We start from the raw sequence: 16,288 nt of genomic DNA, 5'->3' as shown, positions 1-16,288 counted from the left end.
TAATTAAAATAAATTGTTGTAGCTGTTTAGTAAGTGGTAGTAATTGCAGTAATAGCAAAGATGCTCTACAACTTTCTGAGCAGTCTCGGTAATAGCGTAAAGAAATAGTACTGACTAAAACTTCATTTCCCAGAAGGCATCGTGATAGCTGTCTGTGAACTGCCTGAATAAAATCGCTATGGGGGCTTTTTAAGTCGTTTTCACCCAGATTTAACATTATTTTCGTGAGTTGTACTCCTATGGAGAATGTAACATTTAGCCTGTGTTATTAATTAATAAAAAAAAATATCATGTTTGATTTTTGCTCTGGATCTTTTTAGGCACTGGATCACGAGGACCTTTATTATGCGGAAAAGTCTCGGGGATGTGATTATTTTCAAAGCGAAACCTAGTAGATTAACTCACAGTTTTGACTGTGATTAGTGTTGCATTTTTACGGCAAAAAGACAAAGTACTTTTTCAAGGAAAGGCAGCTGAGCTGACGTTACAGTCAATACAAAATGTCGTCGGAGGAATTTGAGAAGTTACACGAAATCTACAGATCACTGTATGATGAGCTCAAGCTAATGCCAGAGAGAGTCCTGAAAAGCCACGGAGGTAAACACTTTTACATGTTTACAAAACTGTGTAACCAAAGTAACAATCAGTGTAAAACGGGAACTTGTGTTGTATCTGCAGAGGAGAGGAAGAGGTTGGTGAGGACCTTCGATGAGAGGCAGGGGGAGGCTGAGGAAGTGGTGAGCTGCTCTCCTGTTTCTCTGTGTTGGAAGTGTTGTCTACCAGCCATGAACTTTAATAAAAGCTATTTGTAGTATTTAACATTATTGCAGCAAGCGGATTTAAACAAAATTGGCCTGTTTTTACTCACTTGTGAAAAAAACACAGTAAACAGCTTTGTTTGTTTATGTCAAATACCCTGGGAGAAGTAGCATTTACATTTATTCACTTAGCTGACGCTTTTATCCAAAGCGACTTACAATTGCTAATTATGGCAGCACGCCTCTGGAGCAACTAGGGGTTAAGTGTCTTGCTCAGGGACACAATGGTAGATGTGTTGCGGTGGGGAATTGAACCCGGGTCTCTGCCGTTTTATCCACTGCACCATCACCACCCAAGTAGCAATACCTCAATTTAAAAATATAAAGTATCAAGAGTAAATTTTATAATATGCTGCGTTTTCATTGTCCTGTACACTCAGCTGCCAGTTTATTACATAAAAATTGATATACAGCAATAAATCCCACTTTTATGGTTCATGGTTAAAATGTTGCACAGGTGTTGATCCAACTTTATTGTAATTTTTAAGGCTTGTGGTGTTGATGAGTTAAATAGTTAAACATAAATTTGAATCATCACATCTCTGTAACAGTTTCAGGAGCCAGATTAACACTGTGGAATATATTACTACTTTATATGCTGTCGGTAGTTAAATTTACAACAATGCATCATCTTTTCTAAAGAAAAATGTTTTATACGTTAAACATTCTGCAAAGGATATATAAATAATAGCTATAAAATAATGTGGAGTAAAAAGTACCTTGTGTTCCCTTTTAAATGTTGTGGAATAGAAGTATAAAATAGTAAAATGTACAGCATGTACTTTTTACCGCTGGTATCAGAACTAGTAGGCTGGCCCAATTTGCTTTTGCAATCAAGGAATTAAAACAAGATTAAGATGTGATTACCTCTGCATCCTGTCCTTGTTCCCATTCATCTCTTTGGAAATACCATGAACATGATTTGACAGTTTAAGTTTTGTACATCAAGAAATCATCATAACATTACCAAACCCAGTAGCTAATCCATCAGTGTACTCTGCATGGGTATGTCTCCGTTAATGTGTTCGCGAGCACTTTACACAGAAAGATCGTACTTTTTCTCTGAAATTACAAAATTCAGTTTTCTTACCTGTCTCCAGTTACAAGGAATGGAAGATGAGCTTCGTGGTGCCCCTACCTCCCACCGAAATGCTATGAGTACAAAGCTGCGCCTGTACCGCCGAGATCTGGGCAAGCTTCAGAGAGACATGAAAAACACTGCTCCTGGCTTTGGTTCTTCTTTCCAGCCAGTGGAAGGAAGTCATCATGGCATCTATGCATCACAAAACCAACAAAGTGTGAGTGTGGGGCTCGGGACAGCTGTTTGAACATGGTGTCATCTCATAATGAGAGTCATTAACAGAACCAAGACCCCTTACATGCCTGTGTGATTGCTTGCCATATTAATACTTTATGAACACCTTAAAATGCAGCTATAGGGTAAGTCATTTGTATTTCTTTTTTTGGGAAACAATGTGACAACTGACAAAGACATTTCCAGTGCAATTAGAAGGAAATGTAAAAGCATGGAAATGTTTCAGCTATCTAAAATATCAGTGGAGAATGTCAGATTTTGTTGTCAATCTCACAAATTGAAAGAATGAAACTTAATGGGAGAGTAACTAATTCTGCTGAAGGACTATTGACATTTGAACACAACTGCCAAACAAAAACTCCTCTCTCCCTTGAGTGCTCCCTCAGAAGTGCCTCCCTCCTCGCCTGGTAATATCACTTTAATCTCTGTTTATACTCTTCAGACCTTTTCCTCTTTGGCTGTTTCCCAACCATCTCCCCTTCTTCACAGTGCCTGGAGTCCAGCACGTTCGAATGTGCCGGTGTACAGAACTCTCTCTACCTCTGCTCCTGTGCACGATCACTAACACCACCAGTTAATGATTGGCTGGAACAATGTTGTGTGGCAAGGTCCACACCACTTTATTTGTTTTCCATTTACAGAGCTAGGGCTGATTAGGAAAACTGCATTTTATTTCAGAGCACACATCAAAAGGAGAGCTAGTGAAACATATTTGCTGAATTTAACAAAAACTAAGGAGGATATTTCACTTCAAAAGAACCCCTGGAATTAATTCAACAAAACAAATTCATATCTAAGATAGTAAGAGCATCTGAGAATGGATTCCTCCCCTCCATGTAAATGTTTTTCTTACTCTTGTCACAGTAGTGTTATTTACCCTGGTTGGCTCTGTTATTTTGCCCATCCATGCAGACACACCTGCAGTCCCAGAGAACTTTGCTACTCCAGGGCACAGAGTCTCTGAACAATGCCAGCCAGAGTATTGAACGAAGTCAGCGCATCGCCAATGAGACAGAGCACATCGGCACAGATATCATCGAAGAGCTGGGAGAGCAGAGGGAACAGCTGGACCGCACCAGAAACAGAGTGCGCTTTGAATTATCATTAATATGATACTGTATGGAAGAATGAGATTGTGATGATGCATTTGTTTTAATCTGTGTATGGTAGGAACTGTATGTTCGTTATTTTAGTCACATGATTGAGTTTCTAATATTTTATTGAATTTCTGAAAGCAGTCCAGCAGTTATACTTAGTTTAGGGGCAACAACATGTGGGACAGCTCAAGTTTGGGTCAATAGGATTTATATTACTTTGATTTTATTTGAAGTAAAAACACTATTTGTTGTTGTCAGAACATGGCTTTGTGTTTAATCCATTCTGTCTTTTGTTTATTTTGTAGTTGGTGAACACTGGAGAAAACCTCAGTCGAAGCAGAAAAATTCTTCGTGCCATGGCACGGCGGTAAGTGCTACACCTGAAGAGGTTATACATTTTATTGATATTGGTCTTTGTTATCGATGCATTAATGATTGATTGCTAAATGTATGTTTCTTGAGTTTGATTAATTCTTTGTTCTTTCCCTGAATGTGAGGTGTTGTTTCTGTAGCTTTTATAATATACTAGATTGTACTGTTGTAAATCAACAAGACAAAATGGTGCACATTGACCACACTAAAACATGGATTTGGTGAATAATTCTTCAAATTAATTTGTTTCAGAATTAACACACTAGTGATTAGAGCTGCAACTAACAGTTATTTTTGTTTAATAATTAAGTAATAATTATCTCAATTAACTGATGAATTGTTGTAATTTATAAAATGTCACAATATGTTGAAATATACCTAGTATAATTTCTTACAGCCCCAAAGGGTGTCTTGAAATGTCTTGTTTTATTCGAACAACAATCCAAAACCCTGAGAAGTTCAATTTACAATCGTGAATGACAAAGAAAAGCATACAGTCCCCACATCTGAGAAGCTGGAACCAGGAAACCTTTTAAAAACAACTAAATCATTCGACTTATCAAAGTAGTTAACAATTCATTTTCTGTCGATCAACTAATCGATTAATGAACTAATTGTTGGAGCTCTACTGGTGATTCATTTCAAATAGCATCACTCTGAGTGTTTAAAATGCATTTAGGTAATTATCTTATCTTCTTATTGGAAGTAACTGTTTGGAGGAACAGTCCTCCAATTCAAATTATCATGGAATATGATTGATGTCTCTGTAAGTGCTTGTTAAACAACGAACAGCAAAACATTGTTGACTTTCTTTTTTTTTTGTCTTGTAGGCTGGTGACGAACAAGTTGCTGTTAGGTGTCATTATTTTAATGGAGCTGGCCATTCTAGGTGCTGTGATTTATCTGAAGTTCTTCCGAAAATGAAAAACTATGAAATCTGAAAACATTCTAAGCTCCAGATCCAGGGCAAACACAGACTCTCTATATCTGTCTCCACTGACTATTCTGCAGCAATAATGTTCTTCTGCTGTATTCAGTAAACTGTTTCTGTGAGTGCAAATGAGGACAATGCGATGGTTCAGTCTTAAAGTGAACATTTACCAAGACGGGATTCTGTCCATGGGCAGGTGAAGTTCATTTGCCAAGAATGTTGAACCTGTTTATGGACCAAACCTACAGAAACGCCATGGATAAACTGTGAACTAAGATTTGCACTGTTACAGACCCCAGAGATGATTCTCTGTAAGGATTTATTCAATCCTGAGTATGATCTACTTTCTCCTACATTGTGTAGATTCTCTGGTGACACTACTTGTTAAGTGTCACTGATGGGAGGTTTATTAAATCTCAGATTGTGACAAAATGGCACCAGTTGAATCTATTTTTGTTGTGTTGTCATGTCCAGTATCCAGATGGTTGTATTAAGCTCTGTAATAATTCTGATTACTGAGACCTGAGGCCAAATTTGTCAGTCAGAGGTGTGAATTGGAAAATGAGTGGAGACTCTTAATACATCCAATGTTCTTAACAGTTAGTAAAGTTGTCTAATTACTGTATAATACAGAAATCACTGTTTGAAATAGTTTATTTTCATTTCTTATCTACACATAATTAAAGCTAATCATTAACCTTAGTGTGAATTGATTCTGATATTGTGAACAGAACAAAGTTAAAAAACATCTGCTGTAGAGCTGACGCCACTAGTGATGGGTAAAGAGCATCTGTTACTATGAAAATAAATTCTCAAGTAATAGGTGATAAGGTTATTTTTAGTGCTGTGTTTTTGAAGTTGAAATGAATGTTTTTCTTTCACATAGATATCATACCATCCTGATGTAATGCTAAGTACAAAAACATGTCGGGTGACCTACCTGTGTGGATCAGGTGGAAAGTTGCAGTAGAAGAAAGTATTAGATTTGCCTTTACATTCCCTTAAAAAACTAAACAATAAAGCTTTTTAATGTGTGCATTTTACTAAAGGTAAATACTAGGTTGTATGACCCCATGTAATTGATATATTTTATAAATACAACTAATCATTAATCTAACTATGATGCCAGCAGTACTGATAACAATTTATATATAGGTACAAACATTGGCATATTTCTTTCAAGTACCTGCATAATCTTTCGGCCATGCTATCAGCGTAACTATTCAATTGATTTTGCACAGGCATTCATGGTCCCCAGGATAAATCCCAATTAATCTCTTTATGCTAGCATCTTCATCAGGTCAAAATTTTCACTTATTAATATTTCAACATCTGCTGATGGATTGGCACCAAATTTTGTACAGACATTCATTGTTCCCAGAGGATAAAAATGTTCCTCTAGCACCACAACGTGATTCACATTTGTGATTTTTCATAGTGAAATGTCACAACAGCTATTGGATGGATTGCCATGACGTTTGGTACAGACATTCATGTTCCCTTGTAATGTGTTTGATCTGTTTTTTTTTTTTTTATCTTGTGCCACCATCAGGTCAAAATTTTAAGTAGACTCTAACCATTTAGTTAGAATAAAATAAACTCAGGAGGAAATAAGACACCTGTACACATGAACAAAAAATGTAATCACATTTATGGAAGACTCAAATATAAACTCTTTGTTACAAGGGCAGTAGTCATTTAGTGGCCACATCAAGTCAAACACAGACCAAGCATTAGATCAGTTTTTGCAGTTTTCAAGCCAATTGATACTGATGTAGTCAGTAAATATTTATACATAGTAATAGTACATGAACTAGTAGGTTCATTGTGAAATACAAAAGTAAGAAAGAAAATGCAGTAACTACAGCTGGTCCAAAAGTGCACACTTCATTACTAGTTTTTACTAAATGGCACAGCCACAACAGTTTTGAGAGACTCAGTCACATCAGACTGTGGATTTCAAACTAAGTCAAACTTTTTAATCATACCTCTGCGGCAGGTTCATTCTCTTTAAAACCAAAAAAATAATAAATATGTGGCAGATGTGTCGTCTAACACTTACCACAACTTATTACACACAGGAGCAGAATCAGTTAGTTTTGCTGCTCAAAAGAATAGTATTTGCATCAACAAGTGTAGTGGTTTCAAAATTATGTCACAGGCTATTGTCACCATTATTAATATGAACGTTTCTCCTCAAATCTTATATTTTTATGAACCCAGACATAATTTTGTTTTCATCATTCAACACTGAACAGCAAAGAGATGAGAACAAGAACTTCAGGTGCTGTTAGTTTTAGTCTTTGTTGCGGAATGCTCAGGGATGCAAGTCCATTGCTTTGCTTCATACTCTCAGAGGCGCAGCTGCTCTGTGTCGTCCTTCACAGGGGGAATCTCATCAATGGACACATGAGCGCCTTCTCTTGTCTGTCCCAGAGAAGACGCGATGACGTCGACCGCTAAAGAGGCAGTGGCCTCCATGGCTTCACGGTTGGCACCCAGCACAGGGTTAACTTCTACCAGATCCATTGCTGACAGCAGACCTGCACATCAACACACTTGTTAGAAACCTGACAATAAAGGCCCTTTAAGGACTGACAAAACTGGTTTCTATTAAAGGAGCATGAAGCTATCTACGTAGGATGTCACGACCATATTTGTAGTCATCTGTACCTGTGTTGTGGATTTCCTCTGTGATGTAGATTCCCTCCCTGTAGGTCAAACCTCCGTTCACTGGCGTTCCTGTGGCTGGAGCCAGAGATGGGTCGAATGCATCAATGTCAAAGCTCAAGTGGATCGGTCGCTGTTTTCTGTTCAAGAAGGTGAGAAAGTGCTAATTTAAGGTTCACTTCAACTTAGATATGGGCAATCATTTGGTTTTATCAAACAAAAAATCCCCAAAATTTATTTTTAGTAACCATTAGGTAAATTAAACTTAAAAAATAATCATACAATCATGTTAAAAATATTAAACAGTAACATATGTAAGAGATACCTTGCCAGGAGATGGTCAAGAGTGACTTCCATGACCCTTTGAATGCCCAGTCTGTCAATATCCCTCATGGTGAAGTACTGGATACCCAGGTCCTTCAAGATGTGGCTGTATTAAACAAAATCAAAAACATAAGGAACCATTTTCAGTGTTGGAAAATTAAGTTCACATCAGCCAAATGAAAGTGAAAGTTTCAAAAGTGATAGTATGTGCTTACTGCTCTCCGGGGTCAACGTCCCGCAGCCCAATGTATACCAGGTCCCTCGAGCAGAGGAATGGCTTCATCCAGGAGAACCCTGGGATATCTGGCATCTGTTGTAAACATACAGAGATAATGTAATATGGAATGTATATGTATGCAGGGACAGAAAAATTGCAGCTGAACTTAATAAACAGGCTTATAGCTAAATAGGTGTTTGATATGACTGTCAACATTTCTTGTTGGAAGGTCACAGAGCCCATTTAAAAGTTCTGATCGTGTTCTGATCAGAGAAGAGTCTGATAATGAGTCCAATATGTGTTTTTGTTTATTTCTTCCTTCATATTACAGCTGTAAGGCAAACAGGCCACAGTAGCATTTCATAAAAATACAGATATTGAGAGACTTTTTCTTATTCTGTCAGTCTAGGTGTCTTGCTCCATCCACCAGTAGGAAGTTCTGTCAGTGTTGCAGTATTCACTGGTTGTTGAAATTGGGTCCCTTGATCAGCTGATAATCTATAAAGTTTAGCTTCTGAATCAATAAAGTGAGCCTTTTTTTTAGCTTTACATTAAAACTGATGAAGTTGATCACACTGCACCTTCATCAAAACATTAAAGTCAAATTATATGATTCAGATGTCAGTGCATATTAAAATGTTAGTTGCTTGTATTGACTTGTGTTCCTTGCTAAAATACTGTCAAGTTCTATGTACACTGAAATACAAGGATGAAGTCTAATATTTCTCCTCACCTTGTCTTTCAGCTCTTTGAGCATGAATGCCACAGGCTGGCCGTGGAGGTTTCCTGATGGAGAAGTCATGGGCGTATTTACATCTGCATGAGCATCAACCCAGATGAGACACAGGTCAGGACACTGCTGGGCATGGCCTTCCACTGATCCAATAGCAAGGCTGTGAAAGGAGAAGGATAGTCTTATAAATATCTGGTGTTTATAGTTGTCTGTGAAGGTTCTCAGTCATCCAGGTCATAATTAGCCAAAGAAGGTTAAAGTCAAGGGCAACTGGACTTGATTGACACTGGACACTTGTGTTTATAGTGTATCCTTGCAAGAGAGTCCTATCACTAACACATATGGGGAAATTAAATCCAGTAGCCTTCGGACACCTAAATGATGTACTAATTGTACTGCATGGTTTCGGGGCAGGTGCTGTTCACATACTGTATATAACAATTTTTAGTCTTTACATTTGATATTATCTGATCATTTACCTGTGATCACCACCCAGCATGACAAGGGTGTGACCAGCACCAACCGCTCTGCTCACTGCACCAGCCAGCATCTTATTTGCTGCACCCACAGTGCGAGGGGACTTTACATTCATGTATGGTTCATCCTTCTCCAGGTGGTGGAAGTTGAGGTCGCCAAAGTCGTGGACAGAGTAGTCTGAGGAACACAACAACAAAATGCTGCTGATCAATTCAAGCCCTTAATGCACTTTTAAGGCACTTAGATGAGTCGCTGGTGAAGTTTAGAGTGACTGATTGAGCAAGGGTTCGGAGTATTACACCAGGACTGTTGATGGACATACACTGACTGTTGCATAGAACCTGCAATCTGTTGGTTCTAGACAATCTTTATAATCATTGGGACACTGCCCTGTTGTCTGTTTTGAAGAAACATTTGTGCTTGCAAGAGTTTCAGTTGAAAAGCCTGCATAACCTGTAGCTTCCATAGCATGACTTAACATGCATCTGTCTGCCATGGAGGCTGAGTCATTCAATGCCAAGGGACCGGCCATAGGGAGCACTGGAAGCTGATTGGCTTGGAGTGTTAAAAATGCCTAATCATTCAAATAGTCAGGGCAGCTACAGTCCCTCAGAACTGTAGTCTGTCAGCCCCTCCCTCCCTGTCTGCTTTTAACCTTACAGTATAGTTTCTGTCTGTCTGTACGCGCATGTACGTACACATCAATATAAAGTTCAGTCAGTGCATGGAGTGCTTATGACTGAGAAGTGTGGAGAAAAAATGGACAGCACGGGAGAAAGAGAAAAGGAACTGAAAGGGAGTGCATTAAAAGTAGAAAAGTGTCACTAAATGTTGTACAATTACAGTTATCTTCACGAGCAAGGGATGTGGTTGGTGATTTTAAGCACATCATTTCACAATTACGTTTTCCCCAGTTGAATCGATGTTTTAGAAAACTTAATAATGCTATGCGGGATGCAGGAGATGCGTGTGAATGGAAATAATCTGGAAAATAAAGACCTGTATACTCTTTTCAGGTGAGCAGGACCTGGAACTGGATCTCCTGTTACTCAGAGCTACCAGAGCGTCATGATGATAAACATAGGTCCAGTCAGTCCCAGGTGTAAAACACTTTAAAATTATATTTATTCCTGTTTAGTAAGTGCAGTTGACTTGGCTTGGAATGGAGTGACGTTAGATTCCCGTCCTGAATTATTATCCCAGTCCGACCCTGAATGCCAGTGGAACATTAGTGACATAGCACTTTCCACTAGTCCCACTTGTTCCGCTAGGATGTTTGTCACTGTCCATTTCCCACGTCAGCTCAGGTTGCAGTCACTGCAGGCCAAGCTATGCTAGGTGGCTGCGGAAGTAAAGACTGGGATATTTCCACTTAGTTGAGAATACAGAATGCGAAGTAAACAAGTGATGTGATCTACCATATTGGGGGATCATCTGGTAATGTGAGCCTTGATGGCAGTGTACTGTTACTCTGCTGATCTTAGGGGAACCAGTGTGGTTCATTACCATTCGTAGACAGGACAGGAATAGCACTTGTCTTAGTGCAATCGTGAGCATCTATTGCAGGATAATTCAGAAAGTCGGTTATAGCAGCAACAGACAAGTAGCAAGTTCTGCTTCTGTTTACTGTGAAACGCAAGAGTATAGGTTCTACATGTACTGTCTGCTGTAGTTAAACCCCAATGATTATTGTTTTTATTTTATGTATATTGTTTTCATCTAGAGAACTTGTACAAACGGACACCGACCTTGAGAGTGTAAAGATTGCAAGATGACATGGCATTGAGTTCAGTTAGGGTTTGGTTTCACGCGTTGGGGCTCAGCTAGTGACATGGCAGCTGTATCTTTTTTTCCACTGCTGCCAAATTGACATCAGGCCACCAGGAAGATGACTCCTCGCCAACTCACTGCCTTCAACTTCAGAAGACTAAGGAAATTTCTCAAAACTCTGATTTTAAACTTAAAAAAAAAGAAGGAAAAAAAAAAAAAGAAAAAAAGAATGAAACCCTGTAATTAGAGGCTACAAAAATGTTATTTCTCAACAAGCAAGGATGTTATTTTCTCAGATCATAAAAATCATATGGTTTCCCATCTAGGATTATGCAAATTCTGATAATGAAAATAATAACCATAAATCTAGGTTTCCTACGGTTAAAAATATAGCTGGCATAGATCTTAGTTTCTGAATCATTCTTAAGCTACTTTCAAAATATACTAGAATAAACTAAAAATGTCTTTCCTTAACAAATGACAAATTTGATTTTGAACAAATTTTCAATTTGTGTTCTGTTTACTGTATTCTGGACAAAGTTTAAATGTAAGGAACATAACTGTAAATATATTTTAACAGATGAGGTTCTTTTATCATAGAGAAAATTTGCTACAATTTGATTGCAATACACTGCAGAAAAATAAATGTAAAATATAATGTCAATTGTATTTACTATATATAACCTAGTAGGCCTATCACAAAACAGTTAGCCTCAAGTGGCTTTACAATCTGTACAGCATACAACTCCCTCTGTTCTTTACTGCATGCATTAATAACTGTGTCTTCTGTCAGAATAATAAAAGTATGTTAGCTGCAGAAGATAAAATTATGTCCCATCTGTAGATCTACTCCTGTGTGAGGATGGGGAGGGCTGCTTCTCTTGCACAACATTTGATGTTTACAGCTGATGAGCAGATGTCTGGGACCAGACATGCTAGGATTACCTGGCAAATTCTGCATCTCTCTGGGTCTGTTTGATTGGCTACCACACAAAACCAGATACTACTGACACTAACATACCTAGATTATCCATTGTGGGAAAACTTTATAGCATAAAGCTGCCATTGTCACCAAAAATAGGACCAACAGTCTGTGGAACTCAGCAGTGAGTTCATATGATCATATACTCATGTCAATGATAGTACATTTATAAAACAACAGGCACCACTAGCTTGAGACTCATGGTAAGCCATCCAGTGACCTCCTCATAGGTTACATTATTGTCTTTTTCTGTTTGTATAATTATTTTGTTTTTGTAAAATAATCCTGCCTACAGTAGACTACTAGTTGTATTATGATTAATGTTTTGACATCACTTTGCGCTAACTTGTCATGGCCATGTGTCATTATCTTAATCAAATATTAAACAGGTTAAATAATAATAATTACATTAAATCATTAGTGTAAAGCCCTTCTTACTTGATTATACCAAATGGTATTTTATGGCACCACATTAATCTTCAGTGTGTCCTTGGTATATTTAAACAAGACTTATCTGTGTCTGGACCACATATAGACTTTAAGTATGCTGACTTTATAGTGACCATATCATAGCCTACTAAGTGGTATTTTTAAAGCCAGCTATTTTTACATTATTCCTGTTGCGACTGTCTCACAGCATATGCATTGTTATGCAAGCTTGAGACGTCAAACAAAATACAACCTCATTGACGTGAGAGCTAAAATAAATATGGGATTCTTTCCGTGTAGACTTTCATCTTTGAAGCGGCACTCCCTGTCCCCCTGCAGACTGTAGGCGTCTCCATTGAAAGGAACAAAAAAAAGAGTTTGTGACAATGAGGCTGAGTCTGTCTGCAGTGACGACAGAGTGGAAATAAATTAACCATCCATTTCCTGCACCCCTCCGAGCATGTGCCGAGGAAGAAGACTGACTAAACAGCCATACATGTGGCTACCCGAATGAAGAAAACAAAATCCCCTTGCACGGTGCAGAGTTAACATACGTTAATGTGCCTGTGTTGTTTCACAGACTGGCCCTGGTAGGCCATACTTTATGGTTTTCTTGTCCTTGTATGGCATCGCGTTAGTTGCCCAACTCTTTCCGCGGCGACCGAATGGAGATCATGACTTTGTACTTCACCAATTATATTTCTACAGAGATTTAGGCTACATCATTGTACGATTTCAGTGAGGCGATTTATTTTTATTCTGATATCAAACTACTTGCAAAAACTATAGGCCTCTAGGCTACACACAAAAAGGTTTGTGATGTAGCTACTCAGTGGAGATTATGGCTATTTATCGTATTTGAATCAGGATCAGAAATACTTTATTGAACCCCAGGGGCAAATTTGTCACGTTTTAGCCTGCATATAGTCGGCTACATTTCATATTCTGTTGTAGGCCTATAACTATGATAATCCTAGAAATGTCTGTGAGCGTTTGTTAAGACACAAGGATCACTTTGTTCTCTACCGCATGTGTGTGTGTGCTGAAATAACCTCTCCAAGGCAATCGGATGTTTATATTTTCGGTCTCCCGGTGATGTAAGAGGCAGGCTGATAACTGGAGATAAGTTAAAGCTGTTTTGCTGCCAGGCGAGCCTGCATGTTAGCTACACCCATTCACTGTTACATAATGCAGCGGCACCGACTGCTCCACTAATTATCCCTACCCAAACCGGAGAGCCTGTCGAGGAGTCCCGCATCTCTGATTACTTTAGGGCCGTGTTCCACTCCTCTTCTTTTCTGTCAGAAAATAAAGACAAAGGATAAAGTTGCTGAAGATGTTGCCCTTGACGTGAAAAGAAGAGTCGCGTTCACAAAAAAAAAGCCTACCTGTCCTCTTGAAAACGGGGCGCCCAGCACAGCCACGGATTGAGCTCTGCTTTGCTGGCAAGTGTGGCTGAGTTGAGTCCGGAGAAGACGGAATAGAGGTCCTCGCAAAGCCATGTTTCTTTTCAGAAATTAAAACTGACTCAGTCCAAATCAAACCGCCCCCTTTGAAAACCAAAAGTACTACTGAAGCTCTGTGAGAAGTTGCGCCAGGCAGAATGTGGCCGCGCTGCTGCTAGAGGAGGCTTTATGGCTCCCCCATCTACTTAATATTCATGAGCTGGTGAACTGGATGACAAAGATCGCGTGGTTAGCTCACCCTAATGTATTCATAGAAACAAAATGTTTCTTTGAGTATGTCGAAATGAGCAGTGATGCTAAGCGTGAATGCTATAACGCGTTAACTTTACCGTAAATATTACCGGTAGCAGGGTAAGGTGTCTGACGTCAAGTTGAACGACACACCTTCGGAGTAGCCAATAGGAAATGGCGAAACAAGTGGGTTCGCTCTGCTGGCCTGGTCTGGGAGCTGGAGTTGGCCAAGTGCCATGATGCAATGTTTGTTGTGAAGCGTTATAGGTTACATGGAAATTTCCAGAGACGCAACCAAGCTGGATTGTTGCTGTTTACACTTGGCTATTTGACCTGGATGTTTGTCCTCCCGTGTCCCATATTTCTGGCAAAAAAAACAGGCATCAGATATCGGGTCAACAAGAAAAACACATAGCCTGTATTATCTAATGTTGGCTACCTTTTGTCTGTCATGGGTTCTCGGTATCAGTAGTCTTAATGCAAGAAGCAGCTGTTAAAAAAGTAGTTGTTATAGGCTAACACACTGTAAAAACAAAGGCCCACTCCATTACAAGTAAAAGTTTTCCATTCAAAATCTGAATTAAAAGTAGGGTATTGAAGTATTATCGGCTAAATGTAGGTCTACTTAAAGAAACAACATTAAAACATGTTTGTGTTTTATTTATACACTGGACTATTAGTAGTCTACTGAAGCACTAGGCTAAGCAGGGCTTTGCTGTTTATCTGGTCCATGTAAAGCTAATTTGAATCACTTTAGAAACTGTTGGGTCGATTATAACAGTGTAATATGTTTATAATCTCATATGTTTTGTATGTAATCTTAATCTGCAAAGTAACTTCTAACTATAGCAGATAGGTCTACATTTAGTGTGCAGTAGCTAGTTGCCTAAATGTAAACTACTTTATTAGGCCTACCACTGCTGACTTCAGTGTCTGTTGTAGCTATGGTAGGCAATGATGAGTATAAGTATAAGTATATAATGTCTATAAAGTCATGGTCAGTATTGGGGAGTAACTAGTTACATGTAATTGTAATGTCGTTACAAAATAAAGGAAAAATGTGTAAATAAATTACTGTTAGGCCCTATGAAAATTTTCATGATTACATAGGGGGTTACATCTGAATATTGTCTGCAAAAAGGCTATATGTTAAATATGGCCAATATTTATTTTGTTGCTTTGCATGTTTTGTCTTTGCAGCGCTGGTCTACCAGTTAAATTTCCTCTCAAGCTGTCTTTTGAAAATGGTTAACAGTTGAAAATATTCATTACAAATTTTAAAAAGTAGCAATTAAATGTAATACTTTGATAAAAAATTGAAATAGTTAGGCTATTATTACCTTTTTAAATAAGGTAACTTGAAATCGGTAACATATTACATTTCCAAAGTAACCTTCCCAACACTGCTCCTGGTTTTGTTTTATTCATAAAACAATATATAGCCTACATAGTGTTCTTGCAAAAATATGCACAGTAGACACAATAAAAACACACATGTGAATGTCTAAAACAGAGAAACAGATACGTTGTTTATAATGCAAAGACTAAACTAACATGGAATAAAATAGATGTTTAACCCACTTTAAAAGAACAGAACATCGAGCGACAGTGAACTGACGTAATCAGACTATAATAACGGGGTGTGACGTAGCCAACGGCTAGAAAAATCACGTATGAACCGGCCTGTGGTATGAACGCAATGGGGCGGTAAGGAACAGCTCCCTCGGTACAAAATAAAGAAAAGCTTTTGGCGCCATCAAGCGGTTTGAAAATGCAAAATATAAGAATTTTAGCATGGTTTGGATTTTATGCCCTGAATTTAGCCTATCAGGGAAAACCTTTCCCCAGGAAGTCGCCCTCGTTACGGATTTAGTCTAACCAAGATCCTACACTTTTTGATTGATAAAGTAGGCCTATGTTGGGTGTTGCATTCTGGTGTTAAAACAGTGGAAGTTAGTTTTCCGTGACAGACTGTCAACTAACATGCAACAACATCTAGGCTACTCATTCAAATACTTCAGATGGCTAAAACACTATTGCCGCGTTTTCGCATGAATTTACACACCCCTCTTTCTAGAACTAATTACCATTTCCAAGGCATATTGTGTATTTTAATGCCATTATTTTTAATTATTACACTATGATTGAAATTTTGGTCTAAAGTTTTTGAAAACTATATTAATGGGACTGTTTTGAAGTCTGTACTGCTGTACAATGCAAAAATAAGGTGACTTAGACTAAATAAAACCAGACATGATGTTTAATGCAGTGCTACAACTAATGATTATTTTCATTCTCAATTTATATGTCCATTATTTTTTCCATTGATTCAGTTAATAATATATAAAATGTCAGAAATCAGTGATAAATGTCATTCATCATTTTTTAGATTCCAATACCGTTTCAGCACTGGTCAAATATTAGTCTCTGCAAGCTGAATTTCATACCTTATTGTA

The 16,288-nt window shown here is 38.2% G+C and overlaps 2 protein-coding genes across 3 annotated transcripts; one reads left to right on the top strand and one right to left on the bottom strand.

Annotated features, from left to right (window-relative positions):
* The first annotated feature begins 236 nt into the window (after window positions 1–236).
* Window positions 237–5,576, top strand: vti1b (vesicle transport through interaction with t-SNAREs 1B). The gene is made up of 6 exons (XM_046062356.1): window positions 237–597; window positions 679–737; window positions 1,919–2,116; window positions 3,046–3,219; window positions 3,536–3,597; window positions 4,433–5,576. The coding sequence occupies exons 1-6, from the start codon at window positions 501–503 to the stop codon at window positions 4,524–4,526; spliced, it is 684 nt and encodes a 227-aa protein (XP_045918312.1). The 5' UTR covers window positions 237–500; the 3' UTR covers window positions 4,527–5,576.
* A 591-nt stretch (window positions 5,577–6,167) lies between these two features.
* arg2 (arginase 2) lies at window positions 6,168–14,147 on the bottom strand. 2 transcript variants are annotated; one of them, XM_046062336.1, is made up of 9 exons: window positions 13,931–14,147; window positions 13,524–13,808; window positions 13,361–13,433; window positions 8,957–9,131; window positions 8,478–8,637; window positions 7,743–7,837; window positions 7,529–7,633; window positions 7,207–7,343; window positions 6,168–7,076 (listed from the first exon to the last, which is right to left on the bottom strand). In XM_046062336.1, the coding sequence occupies exons 2-9, from the start codon at window positions 13,635–13,637 to the stop codon at window positions 6,886–6,888; spliced, it is 1,050 nt and encodes a 349-aa protein (XP_045918292.1). In that variant the 5' UTR covers window positions 13,638–13,808; window positions 13,931–14,147; the 3' UTR covers window positions 6,168–6,885. The 2 variants fall into 2 exon arrangements, with proteins under 2 accessions (XP_045918292.1, XP_045918293.1); XM_046062337.1 differs by having other exon boundaries at window positions 13,943–14,147.
* Between the last annotated feature and the right edge of the window lie 2,141 nt (window positions 14,148–16,288).

Source organism: Micropterus dolomieu, linkage group LG11 (assembly GCF_021292245.1).
Source record: "Micropterus dolomieu isolate WLL.071019.BEF.003 ecotype Adirondacks linkage group LG11, ASM2129224v1, whole genome shotgun sequence".
Lineage (NCBI taxonomy): Eukaryota > Metazoa > Chordata > Actinopteri > Centrarchiformes > Centrarchidae > Micropterus > Micropterus dolomieu.
The sequence above is the reverse complement of the archived record's forward strand: the minus strand, read 5'-3'. Positions and strand labels throughout refer to the sequence as shown.

Coding starts and splice junctions, on each gene's coding strand:
- arg2 (XM_046062336.1), bottom strand. CDS start 13,637: ATGGCTTTGCGAGGACCTCTATTCCGTCTTCTCCGGACTCAACTCAGC. Junction 13,434..13,523: donor CCCCGTTTTCAAGAGGACAG/GTAGGCTTTTTT, acceptor ATTTTCTGACAG/AAAAGAAGAGGAGTGGAACA. Junction 7,634..7,742: donor GACGTTGACCCCGGAGAGCA/GTAAGCACATAC, acceptor TGTTTAATACAG/CCACATCTTGAAGGACCTGG.
- vti1b (XM_046062356.1), top strand. CDS start 501: ATGTCGTCGGAGGAATTTGAGAAGTTACACGAAATCTACAGATCACTG. Junction 2,117..3,045: donor CATCACAAAACCAACAAAGT/GTGAGTGTGGGG, acceptor CCATCCATGCAG/ACACACCTGCAGTCCCAGAG. Junction 3,220..3,535: donor TGGACCGCACCAGAAACAGA/GTGCGCTTTGAA, acceptor TTTATTTTGTAG/TTGGTGAACACTGGAGAAAA.